The following is a 25,498-nucleotide window of genomic DNA, read 5'->3' as shown; positions in this document are numbered from 1 at the left end:
ACTTAAAATTAAGATAAACCCAGTCTTGGTGGGACCTCAAGCCTCTGCATCTCTTCATCTCATTTCCTGCCTCTTGCTCCTCTCCTTGCTCCTTCATATTGGCTTAAAACACACCCAGCTCTTTTCTGCCTTGGAATCTTTTCATATTCTGTTCCCTCTGCTTGGAATGCTCTTCCCATATTATTCAAATACCAACTCCTTTGTATCCTTCAGTCTCATGTTTATCAGCCAGCCTCTCAAAGAGGCTTTTTCTGACCATTCAAATTACCTAAGGCCCTCACTTTGTCCCATTTTTCTCTGTGACAGCACAAGATCCTTTCCTTTCTTTGCCGTTATAAACATTTGTTAGTTATATTTTCATTGATCACAGTCTCCACATGGCCAGAGGCCAAGTAGTCCGGTTTATTTTTTTAATTCCCAGGACTCAAAGCACACAGTAAATATTCAGTACTGTGAATGAATGAATGAGCATTTTTACTTTTATCAACACATTTCCACCACCTTTCTATACCGTATGCATGTCCCTATGGCAATGTGAACTTAGCCTCCTAGTTATCTTCTAAATCCACACACAACATTCCTTACACACCAGTACTTCACATTGTCTCTTTCAACTTGCTCTGTTCATTATTCTTGCCTCTCCATATTCTTTCTGCTTACCAGAGGTCATTATCATAATGTTGTGGGAAATTGTCAAGCTGACCCCAAGTCTTAGAATTAGATTATACTTAGAATGAAATTAACAGTAACTGTTATTCAACAAGTGAGGTCAGGTACCTGCAGAAGCACATGCTCTGTGCCATTTGAATGAGGTGACTAAGACTATCCAAATTTCAAAAAAGGGACTAGGAAAGAGCTTCAACAAAAAGTTATATCCTAGCTAATTCCATTCTCCTCTATAAGAAGAAAATAAATTATAAATGTATGCTTTACATACCGTCTAGAAAATAAAGATTAAAATGAATAAGAACATGGAGTATTTTTCCTGCAATGCCCAAAGGAAAGAGACAACAGATATGAAAGGTGGTGATGTTATAATGAAATCAATCAGGTGGGGCAGTACACTGCTCATAAGCTCTCACTACAGTTTGGTTGAACCACCCACCAGGATCTTCTGAGAGTGGGCATGAGGCTCCTAACTACCAGGAAGAGACCACCTCTGGAAATGAAAATGTTGGCATTTTGACTTAAGCAGCAGTCTTTGGTGAGTTTGTCTGGTATGAGTCAACTTTAAAAAATTCAATCTATTCTGGGTTTAATGAAAACATTTAGTTTCTCGACTTGCAAAGCCAAGATCCATACCCTAAACCACAGTTCTGAAATAAAAAAGATCATTTCTCTCTCGCCTGTTTTCCTCTCTCATTCTCATATGAATCCTACTATATTTCTTAATATGTGCAATATTTATTATTATCTATAGTTGGTAATTACATAAGGTACTTTTGTGTGTACATATCTACACAAAACAGAGTGAGGAAATATAAACATTTTTTGTCACTGAGGCAATCAGACATTCCACAGAGCTAAGACACAGCTCTGTGGTCTCAGTATACATTCCTATGGTCTGGACCTAGGGTTCCCCTTTTATCCAGAATTATAAGCTTGGATAATGCCTTGATAAGTTGTTTAGGGAAACACTAGGTACCTGCAGGAAATAGCATGTAGGACAATCAATGAAGGACGGTGTCATGGAAAATAACAAACATTTTCAAACCTGGGACTGAAATCTTCCCCACAGTCGGATGCTTCATTTCCATAATGAGGCCATTGTGTAGCACCTTAAAATGGAAAAACAAGAGAAAAATATTTTATAACATAAAACTACTTTCAATCTTAAGATATGTTGGTGGCTACATTGAAGGAAAATATTGTAAAATATAGAGATGTATAAATTTTCATTTGAAAATAAATATTCAAATTCAATTTCTTCTTATTATCCACCAAGTAAAATTGAAAAAGACCAGAAGATCCAAGAACTAGAAAACCACATTTGTATAAAATCTTCCCACTCTTCAAAAAAATATTATTTGTTCCAAGACATAGTGGATGATTCTTTCCAGCACGGTCATCTATGTATGCTCCTTGAATATTAAAACTCAGTCTTTTCCTGTATCATTTCAATGGCAGGTGAGCCAAGGTCACTACAGCAAGGCAGGATGGGGGTCCTGAGACCAGGGGAGTCCATACGGGTGGCAATGAATTCTTAGAAGTGTATTCAGGGAAGATGTGGGGAGCCGGCCCAATTTGAAAGCTGAATTGGTGTCCAGGGGGCCCAGTGACTGCTGGAGATGGAAGAACACAGAAGTATAGCAGCAAAGTATAGCAGCAAAGCCAGGTGACTGGAAACCCAGAAGAAAACAAAGTTGAATTACTGGAGGCAAAATGTTTTATGATATTTGAATGCTACAAAATTGCTTTGTTTTGTTTTTTATAAACAATTGGGGGATACGTGAGTATACTATGTCAAAGAACTTAATATCTAGTAATAGATCTTCAGCAAGCCACATATCAGCAATTTGCATATAAATTGTATTTGACCTATACTCTCAACCCAGTGAAGGGCTGTATGTGCATCTAAAGGATAAAAGTACTTCAGTGGCTCAATAAATTTATGGACCACAATTTCACTGCAAAGAGTAATAGTTGAAGGTATTGTGTAGCATTTTGAGCTTCAGGTAAAAGCAAGAAATGCCTATCCACATTCTTATTATAACCTCTTCACAGAGTAAACGAATATGGAAGACAGAAGCTAATAAAAATGTTTGTTTTGCTTTGCTTTGTTTTTTCCACTTGGAACACTCAGTGAAAGAGGTCAAATTTCAAGGGTTTTATTCATTCTAATAATCTTTTGTTGTTGTTGTTCTATGGAATAAGTTATCAATAATATAATTTCATAGATGACCTTTTTAAGCACAGAACTACAACTATATTATGGCTCAATATTCTGGCTTCCACTGTTTTCTTTGGGAATGGTGAGCACTTTGGGGGCCATGCTCTTTAAACAACCATGTCACTCTCCCTTATTGAAGATGATACCACACACCATATGGAGATCCTTTCAAGCAATGCCTTGCCTCATTTTTGGGATCACCAGGTTTGTACCCAAGAGCTGGCCAGAGAAAATTCTTGCCAGTGTTAGAACTGTGCTATAATTTAATTCTGGTGTGGCTCGTTCTCAGCATCCACCCAGCACAGCCTCCTTCTGCATGACGGTGGGGGCTAAATGCCAGCGGGAGGTGCTAAATCTCAGTTCTACTGAGGACAGGAACAAAAATACCAAGCTAAATTTCACTCGAAACAATTATCTGCACACTGAATCATTCTTCTCTTCTCGTATCTCTGTTGCCCTCCTGACTACCTCTTTGTAATAACACTGCTGTGCTACTCACAAAAGACAAAAGTGAGTGTTCTTAGCTAAATTTAACTTAACTGATAGTGTTGAAATTAATTAACGCTGAATTTTAATCATGTAGCAAATGTTAAGTGTCAAACGTGAAAGGGTAGTTGGTAAAGGTCAAGGGACATACGTCAAAGTTTTGCTAAGCAAAAGCTATCTGCAGTTGATTGAAAATTTCGACGGAAGCAGTGCAAGGAACTGTACTTCCTTCTCCCCTACCCTGATTACTATCTGTATGTAATATTTTCAATATGAAACTTTAGCCTTATCAATTCTTTTGCATCAAAAACCATTCAGTTTGAAGTAAAACTATAAATTCTTCTTATGTTTGGCAAAAGAAGTTGATTGCAGTTCTCATTTGCTGTAGAATGAGTGCAACTATGAAGCAAATGAGCTGCTCTGAGCTCCCATCTGCAGAAAGAACTTTTTATACAAAGTCTGAGGTTAATAAGATTACATAGGCTTTATTTGTGAATCGGGTCAGATTGTGCCAGAGCACAAGTGAGGCTGTGGCAGTGCTGTCTCAGGAAACCAGTACTGTCCCTGCCTAAGACTCAGAATCTTGGGAAACTTGCCAGCCTCATTTGTAAAGAAAATTCTATTCTGCTTAGTAACAGTTTTGAGTATCTGAGAACCCAGGAGGTCTGTCTGAATCCCAACAAAAATCTCTCCTGCTTTATTTCAGGCATATTGTCACACCCAAACGTCACTGGAAATGGAAGGACTACCTGCTCCCACAACCTGCAAAATATTTCTCTCAGAATGGTCACTAAATATTTCCCTTTCTTTTTCTTACCCAGTGAATGCTCCAATTTCCATTTTTCTGACCACTAACAATGGACTAAGGACCTGATCTTTAGGAACCCTGAAATACAAATTTTTCCTTAGGGTGAATTTCATGATTTTAGCCTCAGGGCACTCCTTGTTGCACAGATACTTCAAAATTAGGCAAGAACCTTCCCTAGAACTCTATAGAGAGCTTTGTCTATTTGTCAATCAATGTCTCTGGATTATACTGTTTTCTCCTTCCTTTTTACTTCTTTTATTCTTTCAAGATCTTTCATGGTTTGGTAGCTCTTCTAAATTTCATTTCTTCTCTTCAAAATTTCAAAAGCCTATTTTTGACAAGAATAGAATTGTAGATAGTGCACTAACCTCTTTAGCAAAGTATCAGGCCTATTTAAAATAAGGACTCTCTTTCTTTCTCCAGGGTTTTACAGATTGACAGCCTAATGATAGAGTCAAATGGTAATGTATTAATGATAGGGAGAAAGAGTAAAATGTATACCTTAAAGTGATGTGGGAAATAAAAGTTTAAATAAAAGTAAAGGAGTCTTTTTATAAAGTCCTATGGCAGGAACAGCAGAAGAAAAAGTCTGTAATATAGCACTAGCAAAAAAAAAAAAAAAAAAAAAAAGTGCCATAAATAAAAATTGATCTCTCTGTATAGACAGTGAAAATCTTTATTAAAAGCAAGCTATCTAGTTCAAGACTTATTGTCTTCACACATATCATAACCAAGGTAATTCTATCAATGGCACCAGCAACAATGCACAAAAGAGAATGGACAAATCCATTCACTGTGAATAGTCATTTGACCTATTCATTCAATTCAGTAAACTCCATAACACTGATATGCTAGGCACAGTGGAAGGGGTAAGTTCATTCATCTTAGCAAAAAGATGAATGAACTTATACTAAAAGTGTCTGCAATTAGAAGAGAGTGTAGGGAATAAGAGACTTGATCCAATTTTTTACAACACAATTTAAACTCCATAATAAAGGAGCAATAACCAGTAAGGGGCAAGTAATTCACTCTGCCTATATTGGAAGAAAGTTAAATGACCTAGGTCAAGGAGGTCAGTAAAGGCCTCTTTACTGGAACAAAGATAATACCGAAATTAAATATTGAGATTAACACTACAAATAATAAATCTAATAACAGCAGCTACTGCACAACAAAACTCCTGAGAGATCAGGCATTATATTAGGAGCTATTTACAATTGTTTGATTTAATCACCTCATTAAGCAGACAAGGCAGGAATTAGTATGAACTCCACTTCTACTGAAAATGTAAAGAAAGCTTAAAGCAGTTAAGTCCTTAACTATGATTTCACAATTAATAAGTAGTGTTATAGTTTAGGTATGCCTGTCCCTCAGTGCTTAGCCAGATTCCTGGCAGTTGGAGACAGTCAAAGAAATGGACAAGGATGATTTGATTTACCATGAAAATAACTAGCTGATGTGGTCACTGCTGTAAAACAAATTAGTCAATTCAGTGTGGAAAGAAAATCAGCCAAACGGATTGCTTGGCACCAGGAGGCCCAATTAGTTAATAAACTGAACTGCTCCCTTGGAGGTGGCCAAGGATCCTCTGGCACTACACATACAATTGCTGTGAAAAGAGAAGGATTTGGGCCTACAGTAGCTCAGATTTTGAAGGGGACAGACCCAGCAGGTGATGTTGGGCAAGGCACTTAAGTTCTCTGAGGTTCAGAATTCTTACCAGTTAAAAAAAGGATAATAACATCTTTTTCTAAGGAGTTTGAGGATTAAGTGAGATGACAAGTGTATAGTGCTGAGCATAGGCCAAGCTCCAGGGTAAGCTCACAGGAAAGGGTGACTGCTTTCACCATTGTCAGTAGACTGGGCCAATCTCTGGATCTTCCAAGTAGCAACTGTATGGCTTTGGGGCACATTCACATATTCATGCAACAAATAGATTAGGTGATTAACAGTAATGACTAATAATTAATAACAAGTATTAGATTCATACAAATGTGCCAGGCATTGTAAAGAGCTGAGAAAAAACTAGGTCACCAAATAAGCAGGATCCGTGCCCTCTGAAAGTTCACAGCCCTGTATGGGAGATATTTAGTTAAATGTATTTATTAGTCTGTTACATAACAATATCCATTTTGTCCTTTGCTATATGACCAGAGCATGACCGTTGTCTATCACTGTCTGATAGATGCTTAATAAATATTTATTGCATTTAAAAAATTAAGTTGGATTAATCAGGTAAGTAGTAGGTATCTCTTTTCAGTCTCATTATTTTATAGGGGTGAAGGAAAGTCTTCTTTGTTTTAAGCTTTTAATAAATCCCTGGAGTTCTCTAGACATGAAATTGCTTTATGAATTTCCAAAATATATTCATTTTCAGAAACTTAGTTATCAAGTTCCAGTGCTGCCTTGCAAATTTCAATGTATTGATGAACAGTGTTGGTAGAAAGAATTATTTTATCTTCCCAATTTTAAAGGAAATGTGTGTAATGTTTTATCATTGAGTATACATATTGTAGGCATACTTTGTTGAGTTAAGAAATCCATTTTTAGTTTGATGAGAACTTTTGTTTTAGATGTGTACTTTTAGAAAATATTTTTATCCATCTACTGAAATAATCATTTTTTTATCCATTAATATGTTAACATAAAAATTAATACATTTTCTAATATTTAACCAAACTTACATTTCAAGAATAAACTAATTTTTAAGATGTTTTGTTTAAAATTTTCTTGGATAAATTTTCACGAATGATATTGACCTTTAATTTTTCTTTCTTGTATTGTCCTTGTTTGGTTTTTGTATCTAAAGTAACTATTTCATAAGTGAGTTAGATAACCCTTCTTTTCTAATTTTCTGAAAGTGTTTGTGAAAGGTTGGAATTGCTTGGTCTTTCTATAACTAGTGGGAAATTGTTTTTAAACGACCTAGAGCTGGTGCTTACCTGGTGAGATTTTTAATAATTAAAAATTATTTAATTATTAATTAAAATTTTTATGGATAGGACAACTCAGATTTTTCTCTTTCATCTGGAGTAAATTTAAAAAACCTAATTTTATAGGAAATTTACCATTCTACTAAGTTGTCGAATTTATTGTCTTAAAATTGTTCAATATTTTTCAACTTGAGAATAATGATATCTTTCTGATAAAATTTTTATTGCTAAAAAGTGACTTGCATAAAGTCCCATAATGTCTAACATTATGAAAGGTATACTAGTTTATTTTTGGTATGGAGTTTCTTCATACATTTTATGTCCATACAGTCAACCTTTCTGAATTTTAAGTCTTAGGTATGGTTCTTGCAAACAGAAAATTGTAGGGAGTTGTCCTATTATATCTTTCCCTTTTAACTGGAGAACTCACTTTGTATGAATTGGGATTGCAGATCTATTTTAATTCATTTTAGTTTCTTTATTTGGTGCTTGTTTTTTGCCTCACCAAAAAAAAAAAAAAATCCATCTTACCTTGGTGAAGGATTGTTTGAGACTGTTTTCTCACTTTTAATAGTTTGGAAGATAGAGACTCCATATTTTAACTATTCTTTTTCTCTAGCAATTTTAACTTACATGCTTAACACAATAAAAAGTCAAACAATACCTATCTAGTTATCCCCCTACCAACTTATATGATAGATGTTTGCAAATTTTATTGGTTCCCAGTATTTTTAAAGCCTCTCAATGTGACCAGGCAAAAAGGGAAACATTTTGTTTAGTATATTAATTTTGTTTTTTCAACAATTAGGTGAAAACAATATTATTTATGCCTTAACTTAGTAGTCATTTGAAAAAAAGTAATAGGATACAAATTAAAAGAAAAAAATAACATTTTTATTTCTTTTCTAAATTACCACAATTGCTATCTAACAGCATAAGACCATGCTAGGTACTGAAAAACTTGTCAAATCTTAGAGTAAAATCAGCTAGTTCAATCATTATTTTTTGTTCCATACTGATTTTCTCTTGGTACTTGTTCTTTTTCATAGCAATATATTAAAAAAAAAACCTAGATTGCCAGATATGTCATTGAAGGGCTAGAGGGGAAGCTCACCTGTAGAACAGTTGCATATTTAACATAAGAAGCCTTGGGTTCCATTCGCAGCACAAGAAGAGAAAAAGTCATTGAAAGGCAAGCAGTGTGGCTCAGTGTTAAAACTGAACTGCCTTGAGCTGGTCTACTATGCTGTGGCCAACAGATGTTTGCATTTTTTTCCTAGAAATTGAAAACATCCTGTGGGCCTCCTGCTTGTTCACTGGGATGCCATGGACACCTCAGGATGCACTTTGGGAACTATAGTCACATGCTATTGAGTTTAATACTTTTTTAATTGAAAAATTAGACACTGTCATACCATTTTTCAAAATCAATGATATTTAGCTTACTTCATGTTTTCCATAATTTTTCCTCACTTTTTTGTTTTTAATTTTAGGTATTCTTTCAGGGTTATATTCCCTCTTCCTGGAAAATATAATTTAGAATTTCCTTCGTCATCTGCTCATAGTAAATTCTCTTAGTTGTTATATTCCTGAAAGTTAGTTTGTTTGTCCTCTGTTCTGAAAGAAGTTGTACTGATTATACATTTCTGAGCTATTATTCTCTGTTGGCAGATGTTATTATTCCACAGATGCTATTATTCACTGTTGTTCTCAAGAAGTCAGCCACAAGTCTCATTGTCATTGCTTTGTAGGTAATCCATATTTATTTCTCTGGCTGGTTTAAAAATCTTCTGTATATCTTTGGTTTCCTACAGCTTAACCACCATCAGACTAGACCTCAATTTTCCTTTCTTTAATTTATCACATATTTATTTAATCTAGTTAGTCTTTAGGACTTTTTGAATTAGAGGAAATGTGCCTCTAAAAATCTGTTCTTTCTTTATTTATTTATTTATTTTATTCTTAGTACTGGGAACTGAACCCAGGGGTGTTTTACCACTGAACTATGTTCCCAGACCTTTTGAGTTTTCATTGTGAGATAAAGTCTTGCTAGGTTGCTAAAGCTGACCTCAACCTCCTGGGTGACTGGGATTGCAGGCATGGGCCACCTCACTGGCTCCAAAAATTATGAAAAATTCCCAACCATGTTCAAATATTGCCTCTAATCTCCCTAGCCTTTCTATTAAATTCAATTACATTTATATTAAATATATATTAATTATATATTAGACTTAATCATTCTGTATGTCTCTACATCCCCTATATTTGTGTTCTCTGTATCTCTGAGATGAATTCTAACTAAAATTATTCAAGTCTATGTCCCAGATCATAAATTCTCTCTTTCACTGTGTTCCTTCTTCTACTGTGTCTAATATTTAATTTGTCTGTTGTATAGTTGTGTTTTATCCAGAGATGATTTGCATTTTTTTCCAAGTGCTCAGGAAAATAGGACCAAAATAGAACCACATCAAATTAAATTTTCTGCTTGAGCATTTTTGGGCCCCAAGTGGAATTAATTCCTGCCTATATGCAGAACAGTAAGTTTATGGCTAGGCCATCTCATGGGAGAATTTCCCTTTATATCTTTCCTACAAGAGCCAAAGCCAAAAACAAATCAGAATCTCTATTGCTTCCCTCTTCAATTTTCAGTGCAGGTTTTAGAATGTAGATTTAATTTTTTTTAATTCTGTTTGATTTTAATCTAGTTCATCCACTGAGAATACTATCTGTTGGATGTTCAAGCTTTAGTCTGAATTCTGTATTTAATCTCCCATCTACTATCCATCTTCGGGATAGTCGTTCTGTCTCAATTTCTTATGACACATAAAAATCTAAGTTCTAAGACAAGAAGCAGAGAGTGCTGGCTGCAGCTTATTCTCTGTGTAATGCTTTCTACACATCTCTGTACCAGTGGATTCTTCTAGTCCTCCATACTGTCAGGGACAGAGGCCCTCCAGATATCATTGTGTTCTCTTTATATTATATTTCTCAGGTTTAATTGGAGGTTCCAATATTTTCCAAGATTAATTAGCCCAGGAAATAAAAAGAATAGCAACTATTAAATAAAATAGGAAAAATAATAAAACCCAGGGAAATGTAAAGATGATTTATGAACTTTAAAGTCAGAATATTAGAAGTCCAGACTTACATCTTTAATTCCATCCTCCTTGGCAGTGGGGCCATTAATTAAATTATCCCAGAACCAGTTGCTACAAACTTTGGTGAAAGCTGGGGAAAAAAAAAACACTCTTTCCCCTCCAGCACAGGAGCCTGCAAAACTCTGCAAGAGAAACCACTCCAAGAGGTGGTGAGCAAAGCAACTACTGTGTGTGCTGTCTTCACCTAGTGAGAACCATGTAACTCCTTCATTCTTAGGAATTCTCCAATTGCCTAATGAGAAAACTGTGATTTTTGCTTAATTCTAAAAACAGGTCAGGAGGGTTCAAATGTCTCATCTTCCTGGTTGGTTATAGACCTTTTTTCTCCCAGAGACCCTAAGGTTTCTTTCTTTTTTTTTTTTTTAAAGAGAGAGTGAATTTTAATATTTGTTTATTTTTTTAGTCATCGGCGGACACAACATCTTTGTATGTGGTGCTGAGGATCGAACCCAGGCCGCACGCATGCCAGGCGAGCACACTACCGCTTGAGCCACATCCCCAGCCCCCTAAGATTTCTAATAGGGGTTTAGGAGTCCAGACTGAGGGGCAGAAGCCACCTATGTTATTTAGTAAAACAGCTCTTGGTCCTTTTCAAAATTCATCGAACCAAACTTTTTTTCTTACTAACATTCATTTATTGATCTAGAAATTGTCACTTAAACATGAATCAATGCCAGCATGAATCACTCTCATCTCTTGGGGACCAAAGAAATGAAGGAATTTGAAGAGTAAAATATTCCGTTGGACAAAAACATGGTGTAACCAAAGAAAAGTATGTGGGCTCTGAGTGAGCATAGCTTTTGTAAATTTTGAATCCAGTTGTAATAAGGCATGTCAGGGTTAGACAATCTAAGAAGTATGATGAGAATAAAGGGCAGGGATGAGTGTGAAAGGATGGTCCCTGGCACCTGCCTTCTACTAAGGACAGCAGTTAGCATTCTCTGTCTCATTTTATCTGCACAGTGGCCCAGATTGCTTCCATTTTATAGAAGAAGACAACATGAGTAGAAGGGGAAAGTTTATGATGGCAGAGCCTACCATCTTTCTCCTACACTACACTATCTAAAGTATTCAGTGCCCTTTCCCACTGTGCTGAGATTCTAGTGTTCCTGACATGGCGGTGTCAGGGGAGGGGGGGACACACACATAAGGAGAAAGGAACATTGACAACACCAAAGACTCCACATGATTGCCATTAGCACTTTGTCGTTTCTCCTGCAGGCACAAGTGCTGCTTAAGAAAGTCAGGTATAGTAAGATATAAGTTATATTTAATACATGTCTTCCTCTTTGTCTCCTTGATGGCAGTGTGCTATATATTCTATGGAAGTTAAATCTTTGGAATCTAGTTGCAATAAGGCATCACCTTATTTGGTATAGTAAAGCTTTTCTTTAGAAAGTCCACAGAAATATGAGGGACAGCATAATGTAACAAAGCATTAACATCTGCACATCTGCTTCCTTAATTTCTTCTTTAATAACGTCATGCATGCCAAATATGTTTAAGACTCTTTATCACTCGTGATACAGTATGATATAAGTTTAACCAGGAAAGATTTTCAGCATCAGGAAACCACAGAGGAAATGATGTCACAGCACACACACAAAGATATCTGAATGGCCTCAAACAGAGTAGCAGTTGATAAATGTGCCAATTACTCTGTCTTCTACCCTGAGGAAGCAATGTCACATGTTCACTTTATTTAAGTCATTCCAGAGAAACACAACCACCCAAGAGGCAATCAGGTGACAGTCCAGTGGCTACAGATGGATCATGGGTCCTGTCCACTATAATTCTCCTTGTACCTGATTAATCACTAAAAAAAAAAAAAAAAAAAAAAAAGCTCAGGTTCAAAGAGAGAATAAACTATGAGAGAATGAACTGTGATGGCAATTAACATGTTTCTAAGACTTAAAAGCTCTAAGGCAGTGGTTCTAAAATTCAATACATTCTGTCCTTCCATTTAACCTTTTGTTTTGGTTTTCATGGGAATTTCTGTTAGGCGGGAAATGCTTTGCTCATTGCAGCAGATGCATGTTTGCTCCAGGGAAAGTGATAAGGAGAACTATTTTAGGAAAGAGGACACGTGACTCAGTGTGGGAAGATAATATTGATAAATATGAGCAGGTCACGATAACCTTGTGGACTAGTGACCCTTTGGATATGCCAAGAGACATTATCAGCAAGAAAAGGCTGAGTCATGTATAAAAAATTTTGGCTTGAATTAGTCAGATTGTGGAGCAGAGGGATAGGGATGGTAACACACAGAGACTGAAACTGAGAGACATGAGCCCAGCTAAGAGTGAGGCCTGGGCCTCTAGACATTTGTATTTTACTGGCTGACTCCATTGTAATCAGGTGTCATCAACCTGCCTTACCGGCACATTTTTTAGCCTGTATCTTCAGGGCATTGTCACATCTTCAAGAAGCTGCCAGAACAGAGGTTGCTGCTTCTGCCTGCTTCAATGTGGTAGGAAACACTGCCTCCTAGCTCCTAGCTGTGCCATGTGTCTTCCTATTTATAATCATTTATAATCATGACATATGACTCTATCACTTTGGTTTGGACATTGGGCTTCTGCTCACAGTGAAGTCTTGCCTTAGAACTGAGTCCTGTGGCTAAAGACACATCTTATTTAGGGCTTGAATCAAACCTTATACTGTCTGTAACCATTTGAATAATTACCACCTAAACATATCAAGTTCTACTCCCTAGAATTTGTAAATGTTACTTTATTCAGAAAAAAAGTGTTTTACCAACAGCATTAAATTAAGGATTTTAAGATAATAAGACTCCCCCAGATTATGGGGGTAGGACTTAAATGCTATGTCTAAGAAAGAGGCAAGAGGCAGTAGACTTTCAGAAGAAGTAGCAGCAACGTGACCAGTGGGACAGAGAACAGAATCAAGGACACCTACAGCTACCAGGTACTGAAAGAGGCAAGGAAAGATCCTCCTCCAGAGCCTTCAGAATGTGCCTGCCAACACCTTGATTGGGACTGCTGGCCTCCACAACCACCAGTGAATAAACAGCTGTCACTTTAAGCTATTCAGTTTGTAGTAATTCATATAGCTCCTAGCTCTTGTTTTACACTCAGATTGTCAGGAAGTATAATCCTCAGTTTAGTTTATGTACCCCCAAGTAAGCAAATAAGCCCCCCTTAGACAAACAGAAACCTTGCCCAGTATGGTAATCCAAAGGGGACGCCAACTTTTCTGAAGACAGGAATAATTTGAGCAACAATTAGGCTTAAGTAAACTACTAGATGGTATTTTATTCTAATTGTTTTCACAAAGAAATATAATGGTTTTCATCTTATATTTGCAGTATTTTGGAACTAGCTTTGCCACTCTCAATCACCTAGGAGAAACTTAAAACCAAATACTGTTTTTATATCAAACCTACCTTTCTTCCACCTGAGTGATTTGTTTATGCAGATACTGAACTCCTGCACAGGTTGGTGCTTTGGGGGGAATGTGTACTATGCGAATGCAGATGCCTATGATCTTCACTCTTGATTCATTCAGTAGACCCTATTACTGTCTGATGACTCCTAAATATTGATTTTCTCAAGTTTTTGTCTCAAAATATGAAGGCATGATTTACAAATGCTCTGTTTTGTTTTTTGATTTTGTTTTTTCCTATAACATAGGAGCACTCAAAAACTAAACTAAGGAGATAAAGTATAAGTATTTCAGAAATCGTGGTCTTATCTGGAAGCACCATTGATTCACAGAAGGAAAACTGAACAATTTTGGTTCTGCCACTAATCAGATGAAAGGGCTCAGGCAAAGTTTTTTAACCTCTTCGGACTTCAACTTCCACACTGTTAAAAACTGTGCTAATATCTGATCTACCTCATAGTCTTTTTAAGAGAATTATTTGTATTAGACCACTTTAAGCTGAACACCCTGACCTCTCAAGGTCAATAATGCCATCCCAAGGTTCATTGTCATCCTACAATGAAGATTGAAAAACTTACAGATTTTGCATACGAACCTATATTTATAAATTTTCAGGTAAAGCTGAAGGATCTGAAATCTGGATCCAACCTACACATGCTAAGAAGCAGCTATTCTCTTTAGCTGTGGTATGTGCTTTCCTGTTTTCCATAGACTCTGCCATACCCTACTGGGCACTCATGGACTTTGTCTGGTACCTATAGACATTCTGTGACTTCTATAGGATAAAGTGCAAACTTTTTAGCATGAGCAAAACCCCCTCACATTCTTGGATGGGACCACATTTTCCACTTCATCTCCCCTAAATGAGGAATAGAACACTAATTCCTAAGCATCACATTTTTTTCAAACATCCTTGACTTTTAATGTGTCTACTCCCTCACTTGCATACATATCCATATGTTATGTTATTCTTTGAAAACATGTATCCTGCCCAACTCTTGTGAATGGCACACTTTTGTGAAGTTTTATTTGGCCAATCCAGAGCAGTTCAGTGCTACTTCTTTTAATCTTACACACATTAAAGCATTTATCACTTTGGTTTTCAATCAGCTGCGGATATACAGCTCCCAACAAATGAGGCTATGAATATTTAATTTTATATCCTAGCCTCTAGAACAGTACTTTGTATACAGAAGTATTAGTGTTAGCTAAAAATAAATAAATATGTTGACATGATTATCCACTGTTTGACATATAGCAAACGCCAATGATTTGTCTTCAGTTAGAGTAAATAGTATTAGGTATCACAGACTTGAGTTTAATATGAATGAACTTCACTTTTGATCACATCAAAGGAGAAAATATAGCATCATACTGTAGTGACTAAGAATGCAGACTCTGGAGTCAAACTTTCTAGCTCAGCTACTTGCTAAATGCTTAATGTCTTCCAAGTTTCTTTCCAAATAATCCAACAATAAGAATTCTACTTGCTTCAAAGGTAGTGGAGAGGATTATGTCGATATTTATAAAACTCAAAAAGCATTTGGCATAATGCATTAAATTAATTTAGCTGAAATTACTGTTGTCATTATTTCATTACATAAAACCTTTTTCAAGAAGTCTCTCTTGTGTAAAAATCCCCCACTGAGTAGACCTGTGGATCAGCATTATAGTGACATGGCTATATTGGGAAGTCTCAGATTTTACTAACATAAATACAAATATAAAAATATAAAAGTTGCCAAGTTCTCTTTTCCCACAGGTGGATCTTCTGTCAGGAAGCTTTTCTTCATTTTAAGCTTCAAATTAGTCTCATACAAATAAACTCAAAGGAAAGCCTAGTTTAAAGTCAAACCATAAGTTACTATGTGCATAAACTACCATGAAATATCATCTATTTACAGTATTTGTAAATATGCAAATTCTTAAATTAGGGCATGATTTTCAAGGTTAAAAAGTGGAACATAATTTTTATCTTGAAGGTGAAGATGTAAATTTCTATCATTTTGAAACGGGTTTAGTCACATATATACAAAGAACGTCAAAAAAAGTTACCCTTACACCAAATATTCCTAATTCTATATCTCTTTTCTAAAGAAATAATTTTGATAAGTAAAAGGCTTACATAAAAAGTACTCATCTCAGCATATCTGTAGCATTATTAAATTACCTACATATACATATTGTAGAAAAATCAATAAATAATAATACAGACACATGATAGAACATTAAGGAGATATTAAAATTTATGTTCACAAAGTTGTTTAAAAACAGAAGAAAGTCACTAAAAATGCAGAATACAAATTTATATAAACAAGATAATCCTAAATGCTAAGAGGAAAAAATGAAAGGAATTATATTTTTCTTATTTTGTACATAGATACCTAGAAATATAATGTTCTGGGTAGCCAAAATTCTCTTTCTGCCTAGAATAACTAAATAATTCAACTTTATGACCCATGAATATAGTCAGCCATGGTAGGGGCGAGGAGACTCACCCCTCCAGGCTGGAGACCCCTCCCACCAGGGTGTCAGGGGGAGCTCTTATACCTCTGCAGCCAGGGTACAGGGTACTTGCTCCTCCAGGCGAGGATGTTCCCAGTAGCCAAAATTCTCTTTCTGTCTAGAATAATTAAATAATTCAACTTTATGACTCATGAACATAGAACTGAATGAAACAAGTTATATTAAATTGATAGCTACATTGTTTGTGGAAGATCAGGGTTTGAAAAATTCAGTTCCTATCATAACTGGATGGCCAGTTTGGTAGAAACCATGCCTATACAGAAGGATATGGTCCTTTGTTGTCGAGCCTCAAAAAGACATCAGAGATGAAAGACACAGCAATGTTTTAGGAGCAACAGTCTTCATTTGTAATTAAATGGAGTACATGATTAGAGAGTGACTATAAAGGCCTTTGGATTTATCTAAAGGAAAACTGCTTGCATTGTTACAACCTAGTCCAGTAGGCTAGATTTCATTGCTGAAAATGAAAGACACTTGGCAAACCATTTCCAAAATCCTACAGCTTTATATCAACTGAGACTAGGGAAACAACAACTGTGTCTTAGAAATGCAAAAATAAATTTATATCTCTTGGATAAGCTAAAGAATAACTTCCAAGGGACAATAATAACAGATTTTCTGCTAAGGAAATCATGACACCTTTTTTATTTAGCATGGAAAAAGTATACTGTGGAAGGCAAAAAGGAAATCTCAGAGGTCAGGAGATCATTGAATAGAGAAAAAGTTACTGCCTAGGTTAATGGTGAGCAAAGGAGTCACTAAAAATAACATGATACTATTCCTGCTAATATATTATTCAGCATTTGACAGCCCAGGGGGCTTGCCTATTTCTCAAAACACAGTATACATAGTCAGAGTAGACTTTTCAATCACACACTACTGTCTCGGGAGCCTTGCTTAAGTACCACATTCATTTTTCACCTGCCATGAAAGTGTTGCACCCTGCTTGTATATCATTATTGTTTGCTGTTTTCGTAGTGCATAGTTCTTTGGCTATGGGTACTAACTCCTCCCCCAACAATTGCTTTTGTCCTCACATAAAATGCCTATTCCAAATAGCACCCATGAATTCAGTTACACTATCCTCATGGTAGCAGTGAGACAACTGATTGCCAATATTCTCCAAAATAAACCTGGCAAACCAGCTTCACCTTCACCTTGTTCCAAGTGCAATATTTCTCCATGACTTACTCTACTGAAACAACATGTTCACCTTTATAAACATCTAAGGAAGTATTAGTGCCTGAGGGAAGCAGATTAAATACAGATTAGGTAATAATTGCCAATATTTAGTGGCCACTTACTGTATGTCAGGCATCATATAATTTCATTTCATTTCTATTGGTCCCAGGGTACTAACAAAGAAACTGAGGCACAGAGAAGTTACATAATTTATCAAGGCCACATAGCTATTCTAAGTGGCAGAATTGGGATCTGACTTGGAAATACCAAGTGCCAAATGTATCTTTCCAATTTTATATTGTCTTCTAATTACTGCCTTCTTGATGACCAAGATTTCTATTATTTCACCAGGAACTGCTTACTCTTCTTCTCTATAAAGTTCTATATTCTTTTGCTCTTTCTTGGGGTATCTTGTCTGAAAAGAGAATGCATCCTTAAAAATCAGGGCTGTAGGTGTGTTTGAGGAAGTAGAAATAGGGAAAATCCAATTTCTCTATGAAAAGTGATCAACAAAATCACAGTAATTTCAGAATCTTCAGGTTTTATTTTAAATCTGATGAGAAAAAAGCATTTAATGTAGTTATAAACAATTAATTATAGAATTTCAAGAGATTCCCATTAAAGAAGTATACAGGCTAAACATGGAGAAGGGAAGGGAAGGGAAAGAAAAGGAAGGGGGAAATTCTGTAAGTGAATGCTTGAAAAAGCTACAGGAAAGGAGAGGTTCATGTTGCTGGATGTCATTTATGACCCTTCATATGTTACACTGAACACCTATAGGTAGAGGTTTGTTTAGAAGGAAAAATGAGCAAACAGAAACTCTAAAGATTAAAAATAGGTGAAGGTTTTAAGCCAGTACTTCTCTACCAGAATGGAAAACACACTGTATCATTTTGATATTATAATTCTAAGAAGAAGATAGTTTCAGATAATACATATGTTTAAATGTCTACACTAAAGAAAGAAGATCTTGCAGTTTTCTTGCATTCATTCCCTCTTCTGTTCATTCAAAAAAAATTTTTAATGTGGTGCTGAAGATCAAACCCTCCAATTGCCTTTCTTTTTTCTTTAATTGCTTTTATTTTTTAAATACATGACAGTGGAATGCAACACAATTCTTATTACACATACAGAACACAATATTTCATATCTCGGTTTGTATATAAAGTATGTTCACACCAATTCATGTCTTCATACATATACTTTGGATAATGATGTCCATCACATTTCACCACCATTGCTAACCCCCTGCCCCCTCCCATCCCCTCCCACCCCTCTGCCCTATCTAGAGTTCCTCTATTCCTCCCATGCTCTCCCTCCCTATCCCCTATGAGTCAATCACCTAACATCAGAGAAAACATTCGCGGTTTATTTTTTGGGGTTTGGCTAACTTCACTTAGTATTATCTTCACCAACACCATCCATTTACCTGCAAATGCCATGATTTTATTCTCTTTTAATGCTGAGTAATATTCCATTGTGTGTGTGTGTGTGTGTGTGTGTGTGTGTGTGTGTGTATATATATATATATATATATATATATATATATATATATATATATATATATATATATATATATATATATTAATCCATTCATCTACAGAATGGCATCTGGATTGGTTCCACAGTTTAGCTATTGTGAATTGTGCAGCTATAAACATTGATGTATGCTGTTTTTAAGTCCTTTGCTGGTTCCATTCCCAGTTTTCCAAGAAATCTACATACTGCTTTCCATATTGGCTGCACCAATTTGCAGTCACACCAGCAATGTATGAGTGTGCATTTTCCCATACATCTTTGCCAACACTTATTATTGTTTGTCTTCATAATAGCTGCCATTCTGACTGGAGTGAGATGGTATCTTAGAGTAGTTTTGATTTGCATTTCTCTGATTGCTAGAGATAATGAACATTTTTTCACATATTTGTTGATTGATTGAATATTCTCTTCTGAGAAGTGTCTGTTCAGGTCCTTGGTCCATTTATTGATTGAGTTATTTGTTTGTTTGTTTGTTTGTTTTTGGGGGGGTTAGTTTTTTGAGTTCTTTATATACCCTAGAGATTAGTGCCCTATCTGATGTGTGAGGGGTAAAAATTTGCTCCCAAGATGTAGGCTCTGTATTCACCTCACAGATTGTTTCTTTTGCTGAGAAGTAGTTTTTTAGTTTGAGTCCATCCCATTTATTGATTGTTGGTTTCAATTCTTGCACTATAGGAGTCTTATTAAGGAAGTTGGGTCCTAATCCCACATGATGAAGATTAGGGCCTACTTTTTCTTCTATTAGACAGAGAATTTCTGGTTTAATTCCTAGGCCCTTGATCCACCTTAGTTGAGTTTTGTGCATGGTGAGAGATAGGGGTTAAGATAATATCACAACAGACACTACAGAAATACAGAGGATAATTAGAAATTATTTTGTAAACTTATACCCCAATAAAATAGAAGATATTGAAGGAACTGACAAATTTCTTAAGTCATACGACTTGTCCAGATTGATCAGGAAGATATACACAATTTACACAGACCAATATCAAGTGATGAAATAGAAGACACCACCAGAAGCTTACCAACCAAGAAAAGCCCAGGACCAGATGGATACACAGCCAAGTTCTACAAGACCTTTAAAGAAGAACTAATACCAATACTCTTCACTTTATTTCAGAAAATATAAAAAGAGTAAGCATTTCTAAACTCATTCAATGAGGCCAATATCACCCTGATTCCAAAACCAGGCAAAGACACATCAAAAAAAGAAAAGTTTAGACCAATATCTCTAATAAACATAAATGCAAAAATTCTCAATAAAATTCTGGCAAATCAAATACAAAAACATCAAAAATATCGTGCACCATGATTAAGTGGGACTCATCCCAGGTGTGCAAGTTTTGTTCAACATAAGGAAATCAATAAACATAATTCATCACATCAATAGACTCAAAGATAATAATCATATGATCATCTCAATAGAATCAGAAAAAGCATTTGACAAAATAAAGCACCCCTTCATGTTCAAAACACTAGAAAAACTAGGGATAACAGGAACATATCTCAACATCGTAAAGGCTATTAATGCTAAGCCCCAGGCCAACATCATTCTAAATGGAGAAAAATTGAAGGCATTCCCTCTAAAAAATGGAACAAGACAGGGATGTCCTCTTTCACCACTTCTACTTAATATAGTTCTTGAAACACTGGCCAGAGCGATTAGACAGATGAAAGAAATTAAAAAGGGATACATATAGGAAAAGAAGAACTTAAATTAGCACTATTTGCTGATGATATGATTCCATACCTAGAAGACCCAAAAAGCTCCACCAGAAAATTTCTAGAACTAGTAAATGAATTCAACAGAAGAGCAGGTTATAAAATCAACACCTATAAATTAAAGGCATTTCTGTATATCAGTGACAAATCCTCTGAGAGGGAAATGAGGAAAACTACCCCATTTACAATAGCCTCAAAAAAAAATAGTTGGGAGTCAATGAAAGAGGTGAAAGATCTACACAATGAAAACTACAGAACCTAAAGAAAGAAATCAAAGAAGATCTCAGAAGATGGAAAGATCTACTTTGCTCTTGGATAGGCAGAATTAATATTATCAAAATAGCCATACTATCAAAAGCACTATACAGATTTAATGCAATTTCAATCAAAATCCCAATGGCATTACTCATAGAAATAGAAAAAGTAATCATGAAATTCATCTGGAAAAATAAGAGACCCAGAATAGCTAAAGTAATCCTTGCAGGAAGAGAGAAGCAGGTGGCATCACCAAACCAGACCTTAAGCTATACTACAGAGCAATAGTAACAAAAACAGCATAGTATTGGCACCAAAACAGACTGGTAGACCAATGGTACAGAATAGAGGACACAGAGACTAACCCACAAAATTACAATTATCTTATATTAGACAAAGGTGCCAAAAACATGCATTGGAGAAAAGATAGCCTCTTCACAAATGGTGCTGGGAAAACTGGAAATCCATATGCAACAAAATGAAACTGAAACGTTCATTCAAAATTAAGAGTCTTCTCTTATCAGTGCTTCTCCAACATAAAAATGCCCTGGAGGGCTGGTTTAGGAGATTTGCTTTCCAAGACTGCATTTTTTTTTTTTTTTTTTTTTTGTACTGGGGATTGAATCTAGGGGCACTTAACACTGAGCCACATTCTCCAGCCCTTTTATATATTTTATTTATAGATAGAGTCTTAATGAGTTGTTTAAAGCCTTGCTAAATTGCTGAACCTGGCTTTGAACTCATATCCTCCTGCTTCAGCCTCCCAAGACACTGGGATTAGAGACATATACCACTGCACCTGGCTCCAATATTTCATTTCTAACAAACTCCCAGGTGATGTTGATGCTGCCAGAGCACACTTTGAGTAGCAAGATTCTATATAATATGGATGATGAGAAGACTACCTGTTGTTTACATCTCTGGAAGAAAAAGCAAGCCCTGGCTGTAGTGAGAGTTGGGGAACAGGAACTGAAAGGGGCTCCTACTGCTCAAGTTCAACATTTCAACTTCCAACAATTTTGAGTACTTCTAGAGTTTTTACATGGCTACAAAAAAGGGCTACTGGCAAATGCAGCCAAGGCTCTTTTTTAGAGCAGTCAAATAGATGTTCAAAATAATTTTCCCTTTTGTTTCCTCAAATCTTAAATAGAAATAAATTTGTTAATATTTTATCTTTTCTCATTTGTCTTTCTGTTCAATGTATATAGAATTGGTTCCACTTATTCACCTTTAATGCATTAGATAGATATGAATACATAATTTAAGCATATATATAACTTGTATGTATTTACACATAATTATATTATTTACATAAACATATACATAATACAAATTCAAATTGTATTATAATGACTTCAGAGAAGAAATAATGAACCACTTGTCCATTTGGATCTGAGTTTGGGCCATTACATTAAGCCCCAGCTTCTTACCAGGAGAGAGGAACAACCAAGAATGCTAGATAGACACAAATAACCACCTAAAATATCCTCCCATTTGATAGTACCCCATGTGAAGAAGTCTCCCTTATAGTCTTTATTTTTTGAGATTAGAGAACAATATAGGCAATTATGTGATTATATTTTCCCTTAGAGACAAGCTAGTGCTCAAGTGATCTCATCCCAGGCCTTGGCTCTTTTCACTTTCTTCATATATTGTCTTATCTCCTTTTTCTTATCTTAATCTCATTGCTCTATTTCATATGTGTTTGTTATAAATGTCTTTTAATCATTTTGGGAAATAGACAGGAAATCCATACATATGGACCCATTTGTTGGTTCAACCAACTGTTTTCAAGTGTCTATCAAGTGGTAGGCACTGAGATAGAGGTGAATAAGACCTCCTATCAAGAAGATGCAAACAAGGGATTAGGGAAGATGGCAGTGAAGGGAGTGCATCACTCCCGTGTACTGCGTCACTGTGCGGGAGAATGACGAGTTAGAACGGCTAAAAGCTATCTTGTTAGGAATTTCCAGCAAAATTGGGGTGCTCCAAAACCTAGAGGAAGGATTTCCATCACACGAGGATCATCTATGGGGGCTCAAACGCGAGCGATTTGTCCACACGGAGGGTCACGCTGCTTATTCAGCAAATTGCCCAGCGGCTAGAGTCTGTGGCGCACGCTGGGAAAGGACGAGATAGCAACACAAAGATACAGCGCTGCGGATTCTGCGGGCTCCTGCCAGCTGTGCAATTACTGTGCTCAGTGCTGAATTCTGGGTTTGAGATGGGGGAAGGAAGCGGTCCAATTCGGTTCTCCACACCGGTCAGACCACAGAGGAAGCCAGCGGCCACCATCTTGGAGAGCTGACGTCAGCTTCCCTGTTTTCGACTGATCGCAGCTCATTCAGCTATAGAAAAGGTAATTTCAGGCTGCCATTCGCCTGCGTCTCGCAGACAAATTACGCAGGCTCAGTGCTAAAGAACCTGTGGAAACTGCTTCTTGGAGCCTGCTCCTATCAGAACATACACCGAGCCCGGAGCGGCCAAATTCCGGCTCCCGGAACTGCTCTGGCCCAGGGCTAAAGAACACGGGGAAACTGCTTCTCGGTCTGGGTCCTGCTGAATACTGTGGAGGTAAATACCAACCGAGCCTTCATAGGCAGTGGCAACAGGATTGAGACGGGGCTTGTGAGGGCCGGTCAGGACTCACCCGTTGCTTTGGTCACCCGGCAAAGGGAACGAAATGCTGCGATCCGCATGGGATACCAACATGGCAGAGATCTGATGTCATCAGAAAGCGGCGGAGGAGATAACTTCATCGATACCAGCGGCGACAGAAACAGTTGGTCTCCTGGTAAAGAAAGTGAGTCACAAACACCCGAGTCTCTCTCACTTTGTCATCAAGCCAGAAGGGCAGAGCAGAGCTGCCGCCCGCACCCGGAACAGGCCCAGCGACCCACTGGCGTGGTAGTCACTTTACCCCAATTGGAGTAGGGGCCAAGCAGAGCCGCCTTCCGCGCCCGGAACAGGCCCAGTGACCCGCTGGCATGGTAGTCACTTTACCCCAATTGGAGTAAGGGCAGAGCAGAGCCGCTGCCCGCGCCTGCAAGTAGGCAGACCTGTGACCGACCGGCAGAACAGGCCCAGGGGTCCGCAGGCGTGGTAGACAGATCACCCCAATTGGAGGAGGAGCACAGCCGCCGCCCGCCCCTGCAAGGAAAACTTTTCAACTATACAAGAGCAATATAAATACATAGGGGGAAAATTTCAAAAACACAACAGTTTCACCAAGCAGAAAGAAACGCGAGCAGTATGAAAAGACAAGGAAAGAAAGGACCACAAGCAATGCAGGTCAACTCAACTTTAGAAGAGGTAATAGCTGCAGCAGATGGAATGTCAGATAAAGAATTCAGGATATACATGCTTCAGATGATCTGGAGTCTCAAGGAAGACATTAGACAGCAAAATCAGACAATGAAAGATCACTTCAACAATGAATTACATAAACAAATCCAAGAAGCAAAAGATCAACTATACAGGGAGATAGAGGTTATAAAAAACAAACAAACAGAAATCCTAGAAATGCAGGAAGCAATAAACCAACTTAAAAACTCAATTGAGAATACTACCAGCAGAGTAGAACACTTAGAAGATAGAACATCAGACAATGAAGACAAAGTATTTCAACTTGAAAAGAACATAGACAGCTCAGCAAGACTGTTAAGAAACCATGAGCAGAACATCCAAAAAATATGGGATAACATAAAGAGACCAAACTTAAGAGTCATTGGGATACAGGAAGGTATAGAGGTCCAAACCAAAGGAATGAGCAATCTATTCAATGAAATAATACGAGAAAACTTCCCAGACTTGAAGAATGAGACAGAATCCCAAATCCTAGAAGCCTACAGGACAACGAATGTGCAAAATCATAAGAGATCCACACCTAGACACATTATAATGAAGATGCCCAACATACAGAATAAGGAGAGAATTTTAAAAGCTACAAGAGAAAGGAAGCAGATTACATTCAGGGGTAAACCAATCAGGATAACAGCTGATCTTTCAACACAGACTCTGAAAGCTAGAAGATCCTGGAATAACATATTTCAAACACTGAAAGAAAATGGGTTCCAACCAAGAATTGTGTATCCAGCGAAATTAAGCTTCAGGATGGAAGATGAAATTAAAACCTTCCAGGATAAACAAAAGTTAAAAGAATTTGCAGCTAGAAAACCATCTCTTCAAAACATCCTCAGCAAAACATTACAGGAAGAGGAAATGGAAAATAACAATGAAAAACAACAGTGGGAGGTAGGACAGTAAAGGGGGGAAAATAATCAAAGAGGAAAACAAACCATGTTTAGTAACATAAATAAACAAATATGGCTGGAAGAACAATCCATATCTCAATAATAACCCTAAATGTTAATGGCTCAAACTCACCAATTAAGAGACACAGGCTAGTAGAATGGATCACAAAACAAGACCCAACAATATGCTGCCTACAGGAGACGCATTTGATAGGAAAAGACATACATAGACTGAAGGTGAAAAGTTGGGAAAAATCATATCATTCATACGGACTTCGGAAACAAGCAGGAGTGTCCATACTCATATCAAATAAAATAGATTTCAAGCCAAAGTTAAT

General features: G+C 36.8%; 1 protein-coding gene across 5 annotated transcripts in view; it reads right to left on the bottom strand.

Annotated features, from left to right (window-relative positions):
- Positions 1–25,498, bottom strand: part of Sugct (succinyl-CoA:glutarate-CoA transferase) — a 709,004-nt gene that overhangs the window by 94,602 nt on the left and 588,904 nt on the right. For all 5 annotated transcript variants that reach the window (XR_011707951.1, XM_071614148.1, XM_071614152.1 and 2 more), the window contains one exon: positions 1,715–1,778. Coding sequence is in view for 4 of the 5 variants with exons in the window: in XM_071614148.1 (XP_071470249.1) it covers positions 1,715–1,778 (64 nt within the window). In the remaining variant the exon portion in view is untranslated. The remainder of the gene's footprint in view (positions 1–1,714; positions 1,779–25,498) is intronic.

The sequence above is a fragment of the Marmota flaviventris genome, chromosome 1 (assembly GCF_047511675.1).
Source record: "Marmota flaviventris isolate mMarFla1 chromosome 1, mMarFla1.hap1, whole genome shotgun sequence".
Taxonomy (NCBI): Eukaryota; Metazoa; Chordata; class Mammalia; order Rodentia; family Sciuridae; genus Marmota; species Marmota flaviventris.
Note: the sequence above shows the minus strand (reverse complement) of the source record. Positions and strands in the feature narration are given on the sequence as shown.